Below are 22433 nucleotides of genomic sequence, written 5' to 3' on the forward strand. Positions count from 1 at the left end.
AAACAATAATTGCTCGGTATACACGGGAGAGAAGCATCATTTCGCACTCTCAAAATCAACCGACCGCGAACGGTCCACGGGCAACGATCGGGTTTACGCTCGATATTAATCTGGACCGCCCCCCCAACCTTCGGTAAAAGCGATCAGCTTCGCGCGAATAATCGCTCGACTAGCAAACAAACACGATAAACACGCGTAATCCTGAGGGCACGATTAACCCCACTGCTTTGACGATTTCGAAACCTGCGCGTCACTGATCTTCGTGGAATTCTTGGGCTCGATTTGTCTTCTTGTTTCGTCCATTAAACATTCCGACAACGTTAAAACTAGCCTGGCTCTCACCCTTCGCCATTCTCGTCACGTCTCGAACAAGTTACACAGCTCGAGAAGTCGTCTTGTTCATGATTTTCTGTCTTAAATACCCGACTAAACCCGTCTGTCGAACACACAACTACGAATACCCCTTCGTTTTCAGTTCACTTTTATTCCCCTCGTTGCTTACACACATCTAACGTTTCCAATCGATTCACGGCGTGACATGACTTCACGTGATACAACTTCACGCCCGATTTGTCCACTCTGATCGTTCCATCGTTTCACAACACACACACACACACACACGTTTCGCGCGATATTGCCTGATTATGGGCCACCGATCTTCAAACACGACGTCCAGCCCAGAGACGAGGACATATTCAAGCACCCCGCGGGACAGTTTCCGTAAGGGTGGTGGAGAGGAGAAATGGGGGAGGGTGCGGGCTACTGGGAGTAGGGTACTGGCAATCAGGTGCGTTAATGCCAATCAATTATGTGCTGGGTATCTCGTGTAACCTCTCCGCCCTCTCACCCCTACCACGAGTTCCTTCGTTTGACAGCCTGGCCATCATCGATACACCCACGCGTGTGTGGGCTGGATATATTAGTTATCGATCTATTGGTTGGATCCTCCTGGTTTTGGAGGTTCTCTGTGCGCGACCGCCAACATTACTCTGATCGGTAATTTGACCAGAGAGAGGGTTGATATTGATACGTCTACGCACGTTGATGTAACACTGTTCTCCAAACATTATTTTTGGACGAATCAACAACCAATCATTTTGCAGATTCCTGTTTTTTTTTAATGATTCTACACGGAATACAATTACTTTTTCAATTGCTAGTAACAAGCAATCTATGTATTTTTTTATATACCAACCTTAACCTCTTGTCTTACGATTTTGTTTATGTCTGCAGTTTTCAGAATTAATTTATTCTGTGCTTATCGCAACTGTACATTTACTGTAAAAGTTAAATATTAATATCAGCAAGGTAGCATTTCACTTTGAGTCAAAGAAAACTAGTAATATTTGTGTTTCGAATCTACGTTAAAATCACAACCACGAGTCTGACTCGATGTTACGAAGGGGTTAATAATCATAGAAAATCTGATTAAAAATCACCCATCGTGAATACCTAGTAAATTTTCTTTTGAAAATCGATCATTTCTGGCATAACTAATCGTTAACTTCTTCATACTTTCACAATCCCACTCCTCCGACAATCAATTTCGAAACCCCAATTATCGCAAACGGACAAGCGAATACCAATTGATCGCCCCACGAATAAAACGGCCTCGTTAGAATAAGCGCGTGTTCCGCCGCTGACTCAGCGAAATCATGATGTTTCCAGGCACGACCCAAAAACCCTCTCCATCCCCTCCCGATCAAGTTTCCGAACTGGTCCAATTAGTAAGCCAGAAACAGTCAATCGGAACGTTAGCGATCCCCCCAACCCGTTCCCTAATAGCTTCTCGAAGAAAAGTATTTTCCAACGATCTATCGATGGGGAACGAACCACAATTTACCGAGCTCGAAACGCAGACGAAAAACGGAGCGGATGAAGAAGGAATAACATGAAAGAAGAAGTGACCAAGGTGTAAGACCGCGGAAAATCACGAAGATAAAACTTCTTCCAGAAACCAGAGTGGGGAGGACTTTAACGTCCCAGGAGGAACAAATTTTTCTCTCGGCTGTTTCTCCGGCCACAAATCACCGCAAACGTTTTTTCTTCTTCTTTCCACTCTTCACCTGGCACCGTGGTACAGGCTAGAATAAGAAACCGTTCGGAGAACGTCGCGTCGTTTCGTTTTCAGGGTGAATGGTAATTGGTGTGCAAGCGGTCGGGGAGGTAGAGGCAACTAATTGTCGCCGAGTCGCGGCTTAATTATCCGGAACGATCGAGGATCGTTAATTACAGCCTTTCGTCGCGTTCCGTTCGCCGGCCGTCGTTTCCTCGCGCGAAGGAGGTGGAGAACACAAACCCCCGCTGATTTGCAGCCACGGTCTAACCCAGTGAGTGAGCTACTTCGGAACGAGGAAACGGAACCGATCGGTCCTCGACGATGTTTGCGCTCGAACTTCTCTCTGAAATGTTTTCTTTCCGCAGTTTACGTAAGTTTTTCCGTCCTTCCCAGTCGTTGCTTCGTGCACGTTCCCAGCCGTGAGGCTTCAATTATACGAGGGTGCATACCGTGGAGAGCGCGCGCGCGCGCGGTTTCGTGCCGTTTCGCGATAAGCCCGACCCCCCCATGCGCAGCGAAGATTGATCGCTCCGTGAAATTATTTTACGAAAACACCAGGTTCCAGGGAATTATGTTAACGAGCCGTCCGACCGGTGGTGGTTTTTTCCAGGCCACTCGAGAATCGCTCGGGCGTAAGCGATAGGAGATCGATAACGTCGGTCGCGCTTCGATACGCTGGAGGATCTCGCTCGAGATGGATAATCTGTGAGATGACTGATGAATGGAGTTAATATACGACTTGTTGCTGGTTATAATCAGTTTAATCCTTTGTCGTATCGAGCGTTTATGACGATTGGGTTATCGAAGAATATTTGCAGGATATTTAATAAACTGGAATAAAGAGGATATTAAGTGTGCATACATTCGGATCTCCAGTTATGAGTAGACTGTGGATTTTATACATCTTTAGCACACCTGATCGGCTGTGACTCAATACAGCAAGAAGTTTAACATTAAACCTACCACGACCGACCAAATGACCAATTTTACTGTTCCAATTTCGTTTGAAGGGTTCGGTCGGTATAGTGTTAATATATTCTAATGCGATTTTTATTTCATGTTGAATCTAATAGTAAATTTCCTTTCAATCTTAATGTCCATAAATTAATCTTCCAATATCTTAAATTAATCAGAATGATCTGTATATTTAGGTACCCTGTAAGCACCGAAAACGTCCTAAAAATATTATATACTAAGTTACAGTCTGTGTGCAACGCGTATCAAAGAGGTGGCGAACGAACACCTGTCCAGTCCAAACCACGACGATCGTCCCTTTCCGTTCGAATTCAAAAACGAGCCTGGCCCATTTACTGGGTCACGTTCTCGGTGTAGATGGAGCAGTCGCAATCGCATCGCTCAATTATCCGTAATTGTTCCGTCCGCTGAAGCAACCCGTGTACATCGCGCGTTTCACTCCCGCCACTCGGAAAATATTCCTCTCAACGAAATTCTGTATCCTCGTGGCTGTAAAAGGGCTCAGTACCCGATATCTAATTATGTGGTCGGCTGTGGCGATAACCGTGTCGCCGGCGTTGATCGTACGAGCCTACCCCCCCGATCGAGATAATTAAACAGAGGGGAAACGAATTTAAAAGCGAATGGGTTTTGATCGCGTTGAATAATCACGGAGGAGAAAGGTGGAGGGGAGTGAGAGGAACGAATTGATTGGAGAGCTGGCCGGGCGAAACGCGATAGGGGATCGATAGGCGATCGCGGGACCGCGGAGAGCCGCCATTGTTCGACGATAGAGAGGCCCGCGAATGGTCGCGATCGGACAACGAGCCGGGTTGGTAATTAGGCGACGGTTTAGCGTCGAATGTCATTACGGTGTCGACAGAGTGGCACCCTACCCCACGTTTAACGAGGTTATTCACTAAAACCGTCTACGAACTGTTTTGCCTTTCGATGCCTGAACGACTTTGAACAAGTTCGCGAAATAATCGTCGTGTCTCGCTGACGAGGGACAAGCTAAATCTTTTTCGGTCGTGAAACTCAGCGCATCACCCTGTACAGATATCAAACCGACAAGTACCCGAAGCGAGTCTTTCCACGCGTGGTCTCTCGGCAGAGAGCCACCAGGAACGCCCTGAAACGCGTTTCCGGCTGCGAAGGGTCCGCGTCTCCCAGTGACTGTCGTTAAGAATCGCACGACAGTCGCGATATTGCGCTTCGAGACGCTTCCGTCGACGCTTTCGGAGATCGTCGTAAATTGCCGGGTGACGGTGGTGTACACGTCTCATGCGGGCCGCGTCGAGAGGACCGCGTCACCCTCCATCAGAGCGAAACAGCTCGCGAAAGAGCAGTCTCAGCCTATCCGATTCTAGGGGCGCGACGGGGAAATGCTCGAGAGCCCCAGACGCTCGCTCCCATTCCGCTTCCTTCCTCCATCTCCTCTAGCTTTTTCCCGCGAACTCGACTCTTTTCAATATTAACGCTCGCTTCCATTCCGCTTCCTTCCTCCATCTCCTCTAGCTTTTTCCCGCGAACTCGACTCTTTTCAATATTTCTCCTTCCCTCTTCTGAAATGACTTTCTGGATCTTTCTCTTTCTTTGCGATTTTTCCTTCTCCTCTCGTAGCCAGCTCGATCTCCTTCGTCCTTAATTCTTACTCCTGTTTTAGTAGCCCTTTTCCATTTCCTCCGCTCAATCACGCACCCCACCCGCCGTTTTATCAGTCAAACCGACCCCCGACGATTCTTGTCATTGTTATTACCCCTGTTGATCTTTCTTTCCCACACCCCCCCATATTTCTTCTTACTTGCCCTCCCCACCTTGTAGCTTCGCCTTCATTTCCGTTGTCTTTCACCCTTTATTTCCTCGACGGCCCTCCCCCCAACCCCTCGGGTTTAACATTTTATCCCTGGTTTCTTTGATCCCGAGTAATATTCGAGGCAACTCTCAATGATCCCTGGTTCTCTCTTTTTAATAAAACGGGAATGCTAATACTATGTTATTTGATAGTGGAGGCGATTCATCCCCCAATCCCTTTTCAAACTTATTGCTTCAGATCAGCAACTAAATGAGTTTCATTGTCTGGTATTCTACCAAGTAATCGTTAAAGCTGAACTTTACATCTTCTTGCTCTGGATATTCATCGCGGATGATTCGTCGAAAAACATTGCTTTAATGATCATTCAAAGTGAAAAGGTGTAAACTCGGCTTAAGTCATCGCAAAAATATACGTGATCCTAGATATATAGTAAATGTCGATGAGTGTTCGAAGACTCCTCGATATTGAGTGTTCAGACGTAATCCCCACCACTGGGAAAGAACCTTCGAAAACTCGTCAATGATTTACCGTATTCAATATCTTATCCTAACACGATGAACATCTTGAATGGAACGGAAACTTGTGTCACTGGTACGAGGACATAGTAGACCAATTAATTCGACCGAACATTCACTGTCTAATTGCACACCGCCGTCGCGTTGTCTGCCAAGGAAGGCAGTCGTGTACCATTTATAATTCAACGTTGCATACCTGAAGGCAGTGTCTCCTCGCGAGCCAGCCGATGTGTTGGAGCTGCGGCGGATCCGGAAGCGCCGAAGCCAACCGCAACGCCTTCAGTGTTAGGGCAGCGAGGGCTGAATGCAATGCATTGAACCATACGCTCGCCTCCGCGTTATCCGCGGCCCTTAGCCAACACTCGTGTACACCGTCCGGGGAATGAAGCTCCAGGATACGACCCTCTGAAAGCAGAAAACAAATAACATCATAAGTCAGAGCAGTCTCTTCCGTTCGTCGATCGTAAAATTTCAATTTTCTGTCATACCGTGTTCGGTGTAAGTCGAAAGAATTTTGCATGAAGGACATGGAAAAGGCCGAATCGATGGAGACAAAAAATGAAGTATCGAAGTCTCGATCAAAAGGAAATTACGTTCGAGTTAAAAGCTCCACCTCCTCTCCTCATTTCCTATCGTCGGGTCGGCGGTTAATGAATTTACGTTGGAAAATAGCAGCCGCATGCTCCCAGCCTTTGTTACTTACGCCCCGGTCGAGCGTTAAAATCGTTATGCAGAGAAAATTTAGCGACCCGGTGACTTCGTCAAAGATTTTAGAAAATATTATAATTGCTTATGAACAGTTGACAATCTTTAAGTACCTTTCATCAAAGGCTTGGAACTCGTCAGAAACGGTGAAAACGTCAGATTTAAAAATCTTCTCTCACGAGAAATTAAGACCGTGTTACGTGTGGCTGGTTTTCAACAAACTGGAGGGCATCTATCTCCGCTCGGCCCTTAATATCGTCCCTCCGGCCCAGACGGAGCGAGAGACGTAGCCCATCCGGTTTCGGACTTAATAGTTCTCGCATCACGGCACCGGCGCAACGTTATAAAGGCGCCGTGTAACTCGTGGGAGTGGATGACAACTCAATTTCAAGTTGAGCTTGACGTTCCTCGCGTGCGCCCCTTCGAGCAGCGCACTTGGTTACGCTACTGTTTCTCCTTCCACCTGCTCCCTTGTGATACACATGTCTGATTGTCGACAGAAGTTCACGGTTCATCGTCGTTTACCGCGAACCGTTTCGGGAACGTCGAATTTCGTTAGTTTAGATTGGAGATGTCGATTGGATCATCGTTCGAAGTATTAATTTCTACGTAACTACTATTAGTTATACAGTCCACACGAACCTCAGTTCTTTTTTTAAAGATTAAACGAATCACAGTCACTCCAAGTTAATTCGTAGATGTAAAATACGCGAGAAAGTTGATAGAAAATGTGAACACTGTGTACGAGACACTAGTAGACAGTCGACTAAAGTTCACCCAAGGATTAATTTCGTTCGAGACAGTGCGATTCTAACGGTAATTTATTTGGAACAAAAAGTAACGAAGAATTTCTACGCGACCAATAACTTCAAGGATCAATTCGCCCAATGCTCTATTTCTTTAACCGAGTTTACCTGCGATTAAGGTCAACTCACCCCCACCCCCAAAGAACAAATCCTCCGTGGTCGGTCATATTTTTCGTGTTTACCACGCCACGCACCTTACCACCCGTGGAAAACGGCACAACGGGGTTAACCGACGCTGCCTCCCACCCTCCCCAAGGCGGTTCCAACCCTCGTCCGTGCCACGCGCGATCCCCCGGGGGGCTGGTAACGTTCGTTATCGCTTAAAAGTGTGGAAGAGAAACGAACGTGGAAGTGGATACTTTGTATAAGAGACGGCGGACGTTTGTTACCGCTGCTTTCGCTGCCTGTCTTCCACGCCACCCTCCTTCTGCCTCACCCCTCGTTCCCGTCGTTGGGGCAAGGTAACCGGATACGATGCGGTGTTCAGACGATCTCCGTCGTATTTACCGCCCGGGGGTCTCGGTATCGCTTATTTTTAACTCTCCTCGCGTGTGTTCGCGGTTTCGGTCGAGGCTCGGGTTCCGGTCCGCCAGGTTTGTTCGCTCATCGATTCTCTTCGCCACCAGTGGAAGATTTCTTAACACTTTGACTCGACGTGAAATTGATCGTGTTAATCGAATATTTGAAATACTGGAACTGATTCTAATGTAAAGGAAATATACAATAAAAATGATTAATTATACCTTTTCAGATGTACTTTCTTAAATCGTAATTCGAAAAATAGTAGTCGGGTAAGCGCACTAATGAATGAACGCTTAAGAGATTTTGTAACTACCAAAGTCGAATTTTAAATGATAATAATATTAATAGATATTTCCTACGTGAAAATTAGATTTTTGAATGTCTAATTTTTTATAGCGTACAGATTTCAATTTGGAAAATTGGAAAAATGTAATCAATTGAATTGAAAAGAACAAATACATATAAAATTAATATCGCAGTGTAATTAGAAACAAGATCATCAGCCTCTGTTAACTAAACACACGTACTTTCGATGATTTATGACTTAAAAAAACTAAGTAAAGTGTGTCTGGCTACGTACGACTATTTTCACTGTGGCAGTCAACGTGTTAAACAATATTGCGAGAAGAGCTGAATGTTCTATTCCTAAAAAGCATCTTCTGCTGCGAATTGTTCTGCTAGGAGACAACCCCAAGAACGTTCAATCGACACGTGAGTGTCAGAAGAAAGGAATCCGCGGGGGATTCCGGAGCGGATCAAGGCGGGGAAACGCAGCTGGAAATCCGTCGATCGTTAAAATCAACGCGACTATGTGGTCCCGTCTCCTTTCACATCAACACAGTATATTTCAATTACTCGCGAGACGCAGGCAGCAGTCTATTTAATGAACTAAATAACGGGGATATAAGCGCAAGAAGAGATGGTTCCATCACCGCCCATACATCTGTCAGCTTTTCCATCCTCAATCTTCTTTCCCACATCGTTAATCCGCAATCCAGCGTGGCTTGATCGCTACTCTTCCGGTGTTGTCTGTCCACACAGACTCCCAGCGAGCCCGTAATTTGCACGTCTTTGACCGGCCATCCGTCGCCGGAAGTAAAACCGGCGGAGTTCCTTTGTTTCCGTCGGCGTGGCTCGAAAACAGACTGATAAGGTTAGTGAATTAGAGCGAAGGGAGTTGGGTGGCGGTAAAAAGCCCGGTAAAAGAGGACGCGTCTTCCACCCCTCCGTCTTCCGTTGGCTCCTCCGTAGCAAGAGAAGCCCCAGGGGGGATTTTTGTTCAGTTTGAAGACGGTAAAAAGATTTATGGTCACCCCTTTCTGCCATCCGCCTCGGCTTTAATTCAAATTTCCTGTTGCGGGATTTCCCCTCCGTTTCCCGGAGACACACCTGCCCCCACCCCCCTTGGTTTCTCGAGCCAGTCGCGTGTCCTGCTTCCTTCCATCCCCCAACCCACTATCCGGTTGTTTTTGCGCTTTTCTTGCGCCACCGGAGTTCCTTCCCTCTTCTTCGTTCGGAAGGGGGCCGGACGTCGCTCCCAAGCGGGAACGCTGGGAACAGAGAGAAGGAGAACGAAGATCTCGTCTTTAGACTTGGATTTAATTACCTGAGGGGAATTGCCGGCACGGCGTATACTTTTTCCCCACACCCTGTGGAAAACCACTTGGGGAACTTCGTGCACGGTAACGAATTGGAAAGGTTTGATTGTTTGCAGGGTGTTATTAACAGGCATATTTTAGGATGTTGACTGTGTCAATTTGATAGATTTTTCTGCTAAGAAATGATGTTAATCTGTTGTGTGTAAGTAAATTCAGCTGAGGCTCCGTGACTTTTATTTTAAAGACAATATAAATTTAACTATTTATATCTTTGTTATATTAATATTTTACCAGAGTGTCGATCTGACATCGGAAGTCAAATTAAGTTGGGCAAATTATAGATGGACAAGCGATAATAGAAGCGTATTGATACGTCTGATTATTGATGACTGCTTCTACTTGCTGTGAATAGGTACGGGCAACCGTATTTCTTGATTGCCGTTGATTGTATTCTCTTCCAACTATCAGTTCGAGTTGCGTCTGCACTGAATACAGATTCTACTCGATACCACTGTCCGTAACTGATAAGAGATAATTAGAACAAGTAAAACATAATTGAAGGGAAATTTTTATTCCCTCCGAAGAAAATCAAAAGTGGTTCCATTTTTTCTAATTCCCTTCGCCTTCCACAGAAACGTACCTCCCACAGCTTCCTATTTTTTCCTCCCTCTTTTCCCCCTGAACAATTTTCGCCTCAAACCATCCTCAAACGCTCTTTTCCTCCTCCCAAGAGCACCCCTTTTCCTGCCTTTCCGTCTATCTTCCGTCAAAGTTCCCTTTCCACCCCTCCTCCGCATCCGCTCCCTTATCTTGAAATTTCCCTCTTTGCGCCTCTTTGTTTCGCAACCTCGCCAACTTTCTGTCTGGTCCAACGAAGTGAACGACAATCCTGTCGGAGGCTGCAATTAAACGCGATTCCATCCGTTCTATTTTTCTTCTGTGCTTTCACTCTGGGAAAATTCTATCTTTCGCACTCACGTTTCGCTCGGGGTAATGTATCCCGGACGTCTGACCAATAGACCGCGTATTCCCGTCGCGGAGGAAAACCGCGGTAACCGAGCACCATTGTTTTCCCGCTCGGCCGAAGTCAGGCGATAAGGTTGAGAAATCGACACGGCCCGTCTAGTGTTTCCGCGTCGCCGATTCCCATCTTCCAGGCGTTTCCCTTCTTCCTGAGGCATTCCTCGTCGCCCCGCCACGTTCACGGACCTTTTCTTCGCACCACTAACTAGGACACACTGCGAGCACAGGCCAGCGGACTGGAACTGTGGGTTTGTAGAGTGATTCACGACAAGAATACTGGTATATTTCAGTTTCGTCCTTTAAGGGTTGGAAAAGTAACTTCAAAATAAAACAAGCACCCCCACTTTTTCGCGTATAACTATATAAAGTTAAAGAGGTAGAAGACATATTTGAAAGAAAAATTTAATTCTTCCTTAAATAAGTGTTAAAAAAACTGTTGTCGAGATTAAACTTTTTGAAAACACTCTTCGCTAATGCCTTCGAACACTTATCGGGGATTTACTGTATTCTATTGAATTACACTTGTCTTTCGTTGTCGTAGTGTCTCTTACTGTTAATATTTTACCGTCATTGCACATTTTTTTTTCTATCATTAGCCTCATACAGTTCAATCGCAACGTGGTACAATATCTTACCGATTTCGAACCAGTCGCCGTAAAACTGGCATTCCGTGCCCTCTTTTACGCGCACGGAACCCACCGGCGCATGAATTTTTTCCGCAAACAGAGCCCGCGAATTTCGCGGGACGCGCGGATCCTCCGCAAACACGGAATTCACGCGTAACGGGCCCGGCAATCACCGACGAATTTCGAATCCCGTGCAAATAACCCTGGAGAAATGGCTCGTATTCATTCGCCTACTGGACCAGGAATCCACGAGGAAAATCATCGCATGGAAAAGCGGGGGGAGAGCGCGTGTAAACTTTTAATTCGCCGTTTCATTCCGATCTCGTGGAATCGCGAAACGCTTTTCTGCCGGAGCGAAAACGCCAGGAGTGTTCTCGGTTATGCCGAATTACCGTTTGAACTGTTCGAAATTTTCGCGTTCCGCCGGTTAATTTCGACGGTGCCCGCGACGGGAATCGGGGGGACTTTTTTTTTCGTCGAAGCTTCCCTCCAGTCTCGAGTATCCTGTCGAAAAGTTTTTACCGTCCTGCGCCCCTGTATACCCCTCCCGTACCGGACCCACCCCTAGATTTCCTCAGTTTTCGTCCACTCGAAGGGATTCATCGTGGATAACGCGAGCACAACGGTCGTTCACGAAGAGGGTTTTCACCCCTTGGAAATAATAGAAGCATCCTTCAGGGGGCATTAATCCACCTGGTAGCTAACTGCTTTAGCTTCTGGAGTTGTGAATTTGAAAATGTTAACCGGTCGCTGGATTTCTCTTGTTCTTGCGTTTCAATTGCCACGTGGAGAGTGAAATACAGTGACTCACACACGTTTGTTCACATATTTCTGAAACAACGATTAAGTGTAACAATTTATATGTAATGTCTATTTATGTATCCTCATTGCCTTTACTTGAACCATAGGTTTGTGACAAATTTTTCTTAATTTTGAAATCAAATTTATGGTTCAGTCCGTAATTCGATCGAATAAAGTTGATAGCCTTCTGTGAATAAATTTGTGAGTCACTGTAGGTGAATTTATAACTGTTTCTAGATGTATCACTGACTTCTGAGATTTATTGTTCTGGTAAAACCAGTGCCCCTAACGACCCACATAAAATCAAAGATAGAATCGTGGACTTCGTTAGATTCCAAAGCAAGGCAGAGACACTGATTAAATTTTATAACAGCTTCATTTTATCGTATCTTTTAATTAATAAATATTCAGAGATTAAGCGGCACCGTCTGCCAGGACTTGCTTTTAATTACTTGATAAGTCTATCGACTCGACGATTACTTCGTCGCGACAGCGACCGTTATTTATTCCCTCCTCGAAATAAAAACTGTGGAGGATTTCTTCGACGAAGCTCGGCGACGCTTTCAACGCGAAGAAACCTTCCCCGCGGTAAATCCCAGCCAGCTTCTCCCCTTTTCCCTTCTGGCCTCCCCCGAGTCCCTTTTTAATCTTTTAAAAGGATGAGGATGGAGCTGGAAACCGATTCCTCGTGACGGGTTACAGCGACCGCGTTTCAACGGAACCGCCTGGCGAGCGCGTGTCGCTCTCGAATCATTTGGAACGCTAATTCTTCGAGCTGTCAGCCTGAATCTGTCTCCTTCTGAACGGTGCAGATTGACTTTGAGGGACCAATACCGACTCACGATGCCTCTTTGCTCTCTTATGGCGTTGTTACAAAGAAAGCAACAGGATCGGAAAAGACCTGAAAACCATATCAGAGGTGGGAATTTTATTCTACGATTTGTAAAGTACACTGGACAATTCTTTTAGTGTAAACGACGTCGAATTTAAAATATTTAACAAATAAATCTAAGGAATTAGACTTGTCGCATGATACAGACGTTATGAATACATTATTTTGTCCGCCTGGTAACGGAGGCACAAAATTTCTTGAGCCTGAAAATTTTGTCAGAGACACGTCAGAAGACAGACATCGTTTTAGGGTCTCAATGGTCCAGTTGAATTCTCTTTCGCCCCAGGGGAGAAAAAAAGGAAGGCAGAGGGGAAGCATGACGGAAACTACGTCGCGAAAGCAGTAATGAATTTTGACGAGGAGGAATTGTAGGATTTCTGATGTCCCGAATGTGCATCGCTAAAGTCTCGGTCACCTGCAGTTTTATGGATTCGTGGACCAGCACGGCTGGTAATCAGAGGATTATTGTCCGAACGATTCCCGTTGGGACGGTATCGGAAAACAATGAAAAATTCGCATCGTGGTTGGAAATCTAAGCGATATAATTCCCTTTTCCGCGTGGGTTAATTGTACCCCGCTCGGCGGAATATCGATGTCGATGCACAGACGCGCGTGTAAATATTAAACAATGGACACGGAACTCGCTACATTTACAATACCTTCGACGAAACACAATCGTAATCGGATTATTATTCGCAGCGAGCATTAATTACCTGTCTTGGGACGGAGCCTGAGTAGTGGTGCTCAACGCTGTGTCAGACACGATGTACTCACAGACAGATGTCGACCGACGACGGTGAGTAGTAATAGTCGACGTTGTGTCAGACACAAGATACTCAAGACTCACTGCGCGACAGCGATTAAGACGTGGGGATTAGCAATATACAGAAACAGTGGTTGTAACTATTTCCGTGTCAGACAAAAATTACATATGTTCCAGTCAGTATAAATCGAAAATCAAGCAATATTTGTGTACATATCACGTGATCGATCAACGAAATTGGGGCAGACGAGAAGAATCTAGGAGAAAACGTCCATGGAAAAGCACTCGTCTCGGAGTCATCAGCGCTTTCCACCGCTTTAACCCGTCGTTCATTTGTATACATTCTGTCTCGACGCGCGACTGGCGGCTTTTAAAAGGAGACTGGCTGTCGGTTCGGAGGGGGATGGCACGGCGGCCCGGAGAGGAAATGGGAGAGGATCATGAGCCACTTGCGAAGATAATCTGACAATCTGTGCCAAAGGCAGGTGTTGCACGCGCAGGTGCACTACACGCCGTAGTAAACGCGGGGTAGCTCGTTTTGAACCCGTCGACTCTACGGTTCCGCCGCCCGTTTTCCATTCACGCTGCACCTGTCTCTGTCTCTCTCCTGGCTTTCGAAATATCGCAGGCAATTTAGCCCTGCGAAATGAATTGTCGAGAGCAGCCCCTGATTCTCCGTGATCATTGTCGCGCTGTTCCCCTCGTTCCCGGGAACGTGTTAATCGTCCCTTTGCCTTCCGACAATTTCGTCCTCGACAACGGGACAGAAAGCGACCCGACGTCTGCATTTTCTAAACAGCGTCCTCTTTATCCTCTTCTGTGTTGTCCGGACGGCCGCCATTGGACTTGATCGATCTGCGCGTCTCTCTCACTGAACCCCGTGAACTACTACTACATTCATCGTCTCCTTCGGGCACTTTGAGTCGGAGAACAATAACAGCACTTTGGTCGATACCCTTCTGTTGACTTTCTTTTCTATCTCTGATAGCTTTGCGTGTATTACGTTGTATTTTACAGAACAGGATATCTATTCGAAACTCTGAAATATGGAATAGAAGGATAAAAGTTACGCAATACTTTCTGGAAGATCCTAAAGGCACCGAGGCTCCTTATATCTTTGCATTCTCCAAGAAAAGACACCTCGATCGAATACTCATTTACGGAGCGTTATGTGTCATTCCATATCTAAATCTACGGGCAACGATAACACCGATTGAACCCCACGAAAACGCGTCACAGGACGGAACTACGGGCACAGGAAATTACCAGTTGACCCGATTGCTCGTGTAATCAGCTTACGATTGTGCACATCAGCCAGGACAGCCTCAAAGTGCACGTTAAGTCTTCGTGCGGTGGACGCAGAGTCTCGCGATCCATCTTTGTTCTTATAAATACATACGTTCGTCGCGCGAATAGAGATTCGAGGATGGCCAGAAGGGTTGGAAGGAGTCGCGAGGACGACGAGAGTGGGACCCGTCAGACGAGTCCCTCGGTAAGCTACTTACCGTCGCCCATCTAAGCTGACTGTACACTACCGACGGCGGCGTCGGTCCAGCTAAGGGCGTAAACTCGGCATCTCCAATTCAAATAAGATTTGCAGACGGCAACGGACGCGGTGGCGTCTCTCTCTCGCCTTGGCTGGGCAATGGCGTGAGAGAACACAGCGTAATCTAACCGGCCGCAGGAATCTCACCGGTGTAATCGATCCACCGGAGTCTTGTAGTATTCTTTGATAACGTCTCACCCCCAAACCCCCTGAATCTCCACCCCCGGTCGTCCAACCCCTTCTGGCCACACGATCGATGACCGAGGGCGAACCTGTTTCTTCGGCGCGCACAGAGGAACCGGCCCGAGATCGATGACCGAGCGGATCTGATTCCGGCCCCACCTCCGATGTCTCGGGCTACCGGCGAGGATTTGGAAGGGAAATTAGTTTCGGCGGAATCCGGCGAATCGTTTTAGCGGCGCCTTGTACACAGAGGATACGATTGGATATAAATGCCTGAAAGGGCTCACCTCGGGTGTCTATACAGTGTTCTCGGTGGAGAAGTAGAACGAGTCAATATTTGGTCAGGCATATTCGCGTAGAACACTTCGCAAATGGAACGAGTCAGTATTTGGCCAAACACAACTCGTTGAACACTTTATAAGTAGAACGAAGTAATATTTAGTCGGGCATATGATGTAGAATACTTTCTGATAGAACGCTTTCTTTCAGTAGTACGAGTCGATATGTGGTAAGACATATCCCGTAGAATACTTTACAACATATATTATTGTTATAGAATACTATACACAATTATCGTGGCACGAGTCGAATGTGAAACAAATATCGAGGATCACTAGACGACTTTTAAGGTATTAAAGAGTTCTAAGGATTTTCGTCGACGACACTTCGACAACGTCTTTTTCCCGGGCAATGCCGCGGGAATGAGAGCGCCTCTGATTAGGAACCCCTGGGTGTGGCTCGACGACAATGCTGTCTGGCTGTTAACATTTCGCGTCGACCCCCTTGAAAATTCCCTTCCGGGTGCTTTCCTTTATCACGTAACTTCCCTCGTTCGAGTCTTCGCGCTCTCCCCCCGGTTCCGGAAAACTCTTCGCGGAGCAACAACCGACGCGACTGTATCGAGTGTCCAGAGGCATTAAGAGGACCAGGGGAAAAGGAAGGAACTGCGGCGGGTGTGCGAGTCGTCGTGGTTTATTACCGACTCGCCTTTATGATATTCGAAGCTTCAAAAATGCATTAAACCGGGGCGGGAGGAAAGAGAGCGGCCGGTCCGGAAGAGGCAACCGAGGACGGGGGCGTCGCGTCATCGACATTGTGTGGCGTCATTGCGGTCGACCGGGATGGGCCCATCAAAGTTTAAAGCATCGTCCACGTTCGTTCTTTCCGCCCCGAGGAATCGAACCCCTTTGCCGAACGTTCTAGAGCCTCCAGGGAATTCGACAGGGAGAGGCGAATGGTGGTGGTGGGTGGAATAAAGGGATGGAAGCGGCGAGAGACTACGAGTAGAGACGGTCCAGGTTTCTTGTCCGGACAGATCATTCGAGGGACGACCATCTGGGATTCGATTTATACGCCGAATGTCACTTTAGCCGAGTGTGTCCTCGGACCATTATTTCACCGGAAAGAAACCCCCCAACATCCGTAAAGGACGACTGCGAATATTCCTGGAATTTTAGACGGTTCTCGATCATCGATTTTCAGCGTGTCGCGGGAGAATCTTAGAAAATCCGTTCGCTGATTCTCGGTCTGGTCCGTTTATTGTCAATCAAAGAGGGGTAAGGGAATGCCGGGAAAGAGATCAACAGAAGACCTCCGCGATGTCTCTCGGAATTGCGATTGAAGTTCCAATTTCGGGCCTTCGAAGACCGAATATTGGAAACGTTGGTGCAATCCTCGAGCGTCGGGATTCATGCAGAGGAGCTTCGAAATTTCCATTTTGCTACGGAAAATCGGATCTCCCGTGGGCAGGGAGGGGGGTCTTGGAAGAGAAAACGATTGGAACTTCCGCAGGTTCTCGAGATTTCGGCTGTTCGACGACGGTATTGCTTCGTCGCGTGTACCGAATTAGGTCGGAGCTGTTCTAGGGTACCTGGCAGAAGTCGTGTCTCGTTCCTAAATAACCGTGAAAGCATGTTCGGCGGACACGTGTTGGGCTTGTCGTCTCTTTGAGTACCCACTCGGTCTACCCATCACCCGCCGCTACCCTCATCGCCATTATTTCTGCCACTTCGGGCTCTGTCTTCTTCTTATTCTTGAACGCGAGCCAATTGGGTATCGAACTGGATATTCCTGTCCGTACGTCCTTTAACTGGACTGTCTCGAATTTCTGTACACGCGAGTATTGTTTGAATATACGTACGTACGTGTTCCAGTACAATAAACGATGCAGAAAGTATAGATCGTTTTGTTACACGTTCACTGCACATGTATCAACGATGACATAAGTCGATCATAAAGTAAAATGAGAACGTGGATATCGAAGTATATTTACGAAGTGCAGGAAACGAGCCAAGTAAAATAAGCCAGTACGTGGTCAGACCGACACGAAAGTGTCACGATACGTAGACAACGGAAACTACAGATTGTTATACAACTAGAATTAGTCTCTAACTCTAATCGCATGCTTTACAAGGTAGCTATAGAACAAGTAGAATAACCCTGTATATAATCAGACAAAACACGATAACACAACATTCCTCCTTCTACCATACAATTATTCCAATATCCCGATTACACTTGATTACATATTACAGTCTACCGAACAACTTTGGAGTGTAAAATGATTCGGAAGAATTCCTGACAAGCTTAGAGAACGTGGTATCTCGAAGGAATGCGTTGAACGGGCCTCGGAGCTTCCCCTCCCGTAACGGGGATCGTCCAACCAATTACGTCGACGCTCTGGCAATCATAAAGCGAGCCGGGTGACCAGGGTAACCAAACCGCACAAAGGAAACCTAACCACCGATTCCAGCGGCGGTTGAAATATGAGATTTAATCGGGCACTGGTCGCGCGCGGCACTCGGGGCAGTCGACGGAACCGCGAAGGCTGATAATCTAATCGCTCCCGGAACCGGTATAGTTATTGCGAAACTTGTTACACCGCAATTATGGCAGATCAATGGGAACGCACGAACTGTTCTGGTCTCTCTCGGTGCCCCTACTTTCTCTCTCATTCTCTATAGAGGCTCGTGTATCGGTATGCCGAGCGAAGGACTTCGCGAGGATTATGCACCGCGTCGTATCTGCACGGTGGATCTAACTGAGAACTACCTGGAAAGCATAGATTTAGTAGTCAACTTGGCCACCAACGGCGAAGATCAATATGAGAAACGATCGTCTGTATTAACCTTCGTACACAGACGGGGGAGATACCTCGTTACATTTCCCGTCAAATTCGCGGAACACTATATCCGACACTAGTTCGACCGTCTTCGATATTACAATTAAAGCTTCGTTGATTCGACACGTTGGCTCCGAGGTTAGGTCGTACAGATCTCCCATTCTCGAGCTTGTTGATCTTCGGTTAACGATCAACGTGTCGAATTTGGGAAACTCTGTGGGTTATTCCGACGACCATTGTCAGGTAAAAATGTTTCGTATGAATAGGCTATTGTTTCGTTGAGGAAATAAGTTCCATTACAGCCTTTGATTTTGATATTATTTGACTCAATCAACAGATGCGAAGATTCAGGATCTGCGATAGAATAAGGCCCTGAATACCCAAGGAATAGGAGATCATAGGTATTGATTCTCGAATAGATTGGTTTGTTGCCGATTGCCCTGGCCTGTCACGTGATCGTTCGTGTCGCAAAGGTGCGAAACAATTCGCACGGTAGGTAGTGCGGACGGTAGCAGTCATGCTCGGTGGAACATAATCAACACGGTCACATGCACGCGGTGGGTACCCATTCAATGCAGAGCACAGAATCGTCAAAGCGTTAATTACAATCGCCGGCATTAAGCATCGGTACGGCGGGGCCCCGCTGTAATTTATCGCTCATAAACGACGTCAGAGAGCCCGATTGCGACCAAGTAAGCGGTATATTACATCGGCGACCTGCTCCGAATATCTCTGTACCAGCAACATCCGGCTGGATAAATTGTGCACCGTGGAATCTGTCGGCTTTCCGTGATCTTTCTTAACAACGAGTAACTACCTGGCTTCGCGTGTAATCAGTCTTCTTAAGATGTGACTGATCCCGAAGATTAATCCTCGAGTGCACGGTTATCAATTTGTGTACGCATCCATTTCTACGTACTCGAGTGCAATTTACGATGAAGCTTGCATCTGGTTTCGAGTCGACTCTTGAAATGGTATAAATTCAAATTAAAACAATCCATACTAACGCAAGTTTGCTTACTACTGTACCTAATATACTATGTACACACTTAGGCAAGGTATAATAACAGCTAAGACGTATTATTATAAGCATTACTCGAAACATCCAAATAATGCAAGTAATCCTTTACTAAGACCAATTCTAACTAATGCTTGTTCATCTGCACACTCCATACTCCTATATTAATATTCCTCTAATAATCCTCATATTTAGCGATACTTGTCCTTAACGATGGAAAGATTGACCAGCTCAAGTGTCGATAATTCCCATCGACATTTTACCGCGAAATCAGCAGTCGCCCTTTCGAAAGGCACGGATCAACGCGTAATCGCGCCACTACCTGACACGTCGTCGGTAAACATGACAGGCAAATAGAATGACTGTCGACGGCCCCTGGGGGAGAACGGATACGTCTGGAGTCGATCGTCGGATAATCGTTTCGCCAGGACCTGTTTTTGGCGCCCAGAACCAAGCCAACGAGTCTGCTTGGTCCATCGGATAGGATAAACGATCGGAAAGGAGGAAACGAAGATAAGGGTGGACGTCGTAGACGTTCAGGGTACGTTTGTCAGCTCAGATCGGCTGTCTGTCAGCATCTCGCCAAGTTGAACCAGGAAGGAAGCCTCGTGGGCGCTCGGCGAAGCGAAAAACAAGAAACGAAAGCGAAATCCGGTCGATCGGATGCCCGGAAAATTACGTTCGAAGGGAAATCGTGCTCTTAAAGGGAAAACCGATGGGGGTTGAATGGGACGCGCGCGCACGCGTGGAAAGGAAGGAGACGGACGGGGTAACGAAGTGACGCGAGTACTCCGCGCATTTCGATTTCCTTTTGAACCATCTCGAGCTGTTTGCAGGCTGTACGTACCATCCACCGTCCCGCGCGACGTGCTTTTGTCGTTCTGACGTTTTATTACGGGTGCACGTACGTTCCGCTGCTCTCCCTTCCCAACCCCTCAGGATCCCCTTATTCGACTCTGGCGTCGAGGTTAATGTTCCCGAAATGATACAGAAGGTACGGTAGAGGTGTAGACCTTGTAACGCATTGATGATAAAACTGTCTTCTTTTTTCTTTTAAACTTCTATATTTCAAGCTTCATTGTATTCAAAACGTCAAGCTGAATCGCGTAACATTGGCTAGATCAGCATAACAGATCTATTGCAAGATCATTTTCGAGTCAGCAAATGACAACACGACCATCCATAACAGACAAACATCACTAGTATGCTCGAAAGTAGAAAGAGTACAAAGTTGCAATTTCTATACATCAGTAAGTAGTACAGGTCAGTCTCTAACCAGACGAGCACCACCGAGCAAAACGATACGCAGTTCCACGTCGCACTCACGGAACAACGGTGCACCTGTATCCATAAATTTATGAATTCAGTCACGTAGAATGGTCCAATTTCGAGGCGGGCGTACGAAACCTCCGAATGAAATGGTAACGACGTTATCGATTCTCGTCCGATGGACGGGACCAGCTCGAACCGTTTCAATCACCCCATTACCGGTTGAACGTTAATTGATTTCTACACGGAATAGCCGAACCTTTTCACCTCCGAACGTAGCCACCGGAAGCGAGAGAGGCACACCGAACTCGCGCCGCTCGAATACCGGCATCGAGAGACTCGTAGATCGCCTACGGCGGCGGTTCCGTTTAATTATTCGACGACGAAACCTGCTTACGCGAACGAACGGGCCGCGTGGGGCGATCCATTCGATTTTATAGTCGGGCCCGGTCGTCGTCTCCGGCCGCAACAGGTATTTTCAAATATAACGTCGTAGGTTACACACGCGGCCCGACGGAATTGATCCGAGCCGAGAGGATTCGATTAGCATGCGCGACCTGGCGTGTAGCAGACCGTTCTCCGTACCGGACGTGCATTTATTTCATCTGGCGCGCGTTTTCCGCTCGATCGGATTTCGCTTAATTACCGCCCCTCCACCCGCACCACGCCCGAAATTGGCTCCGGTGATATTTGAGTCGGATTCCAACTCGCCGCCCCTACCACCCTCGTGTATTGACGCCAATTTGTTCCCTTTTACGCATTACCGGCTGGGCTTTCGTACAATTTTCAATTTTCCGAAATATCACGCCCTCCGGGTACTTTCGTCTGTCGTTTCTACCGTGACTGTGGATTAACGATGCCGTGTTGGAATTTATTGGAAGCTTATGAAACGATCTTCCTTAGGAAGTTTTTGAGGTCATTGTGACAAGTTGAATTGAAATATGCTGTGTATTCTCTTGTACTAGTGTTTACTTGCATTTAACCCCTTGCTTTATGATTCTTTGTGACGGCTACATTCTCCAGAATCGCTTTATTGGTAATTATTTCCAAGATACAAAAAGTTTTATAGTTATGCGTCTATATTAAATCCAGTTTAAAAGCCTCGTCACGTGAATGGCTCGATGTTATACGGCAAGGGGTTAGCTTCTAGATAGTTCCGTATTCGGTTTTCAAGGCAGTCCACGCAGCCCCAGGCGTGTTTACGCGCCTTCAAACGGAGTCGAACACAGGGAAGCTGTTTGTCCAGGCAGCTGGAGTCATTCTGTTAGACACCCTGGCTGGTTGTTAAACATTTGACCAGAACTGTCGAGAAGTTTTCACGCGGCGAAAGCGAACGAGCAAGCCAAAGGCACTAGGGAGGTAAATTTTCGAACGTCCAAGATGTTGTTTCCATACTTGGAGTTCTTGCGCCTCGAGTCAAGAACGAAACGAAATGTAAGGATAGCTTCGAGTCGCATAAATGTTCTACGAGCTCCACCTTTTTTTCTTCGTTTCCCTACGGTCCTTTTGAATGCAACCACAAGGCAGTAAACGGTTGGCGAACACACAGCCTTTAATTTTCAACTTACTCGCGAGCAATTGAATGTAAATATCTTTGAGAGTCCCGTAAGTTCGCCCGATATCGTTCCGCTCGACTTCGATTCTCGTTATAATTCGTCGAATCATCGTCGAACTTACCCAACCGCGCGTACTTGAAACTGAATATATATTCCAACATTTTTATACATTCGAATAGTCTGAGCACGGGAAATCCCCAATTTATCGAATACCGAGCTCCCACCCACCGTCGAATTATTCACCGGCGATATAGGCTCGATTTATCGCCCCCCTCTACCTCCGAAAACACCTCCACGAGCCGCGAACTTGCCTCATAAATTGTCAACTTTTCAATAAGTACTTCCCACCTCTCGCTCTACCCGGCTTCGCCGACCTAACCTGTCCTCGATGGGGGCGATGAACACGGAGAATACGATTACACGAATATCTTTGTCCTCCTTCCCCCATCCCCCTGGGGAACTATATTTCAATTAAAGGTTCCTTAACCATTTCGTTTGTCAACGCCTTGGTACAAAATTTTCTGACGATCGAAGACAGTGAAAACAGTTTTGAGACCTTCCACGTTGATTTCATACGTTTGGGATCATTCACTGAAGATTAGTTATTAGTTTACAGAAGCTACGCGTCTTACAGTAGAATGGGTTCTTTATAGGTCAGAC

The 22433-nt window shown here is 46.8% G+C and overlaps 1 protein-coding gene across 1 annotated transcript in view; it reads right to left on the minus strand.

The window, feature by feature from the left end:
• Window positions 1-22433, minus strand: part of LOC107194450 (beta-1-syntrophin-like) — a 126593-nt gene that overhangs the window by 46181 nt on the left and 57979 nt on the right. Inside the window, exon 3 of the mRNA XM_015584074.1 lies at window positions 5541-5749. Coding sequence (XP_015439560.1) covers window positions 5541-5749 — 209 coding nt within the window. The remainder of the gene's footprint in view (window positions 1-5540; window positions 5750-22433) is intronic.

The sequence above is a fragment of the Dufourea novaeangliae genome, unplaced genomic scaffold, assembly GCF_001272555.1.
Source record: "Dufourea novaeangliae isolate 0120121106 unplaced genomic scaffold, ASM127255v1 scaffold47, whole genome shotgun sequence".
In the NCBI taxonomy this organism is placed as follows: domain Eukaryota; kingdom Metazoa; phylum Arthropoda; class Insecta; order Hymenoptera; family Halictidae; genus Dufourea; species Dufourea novaeangliae.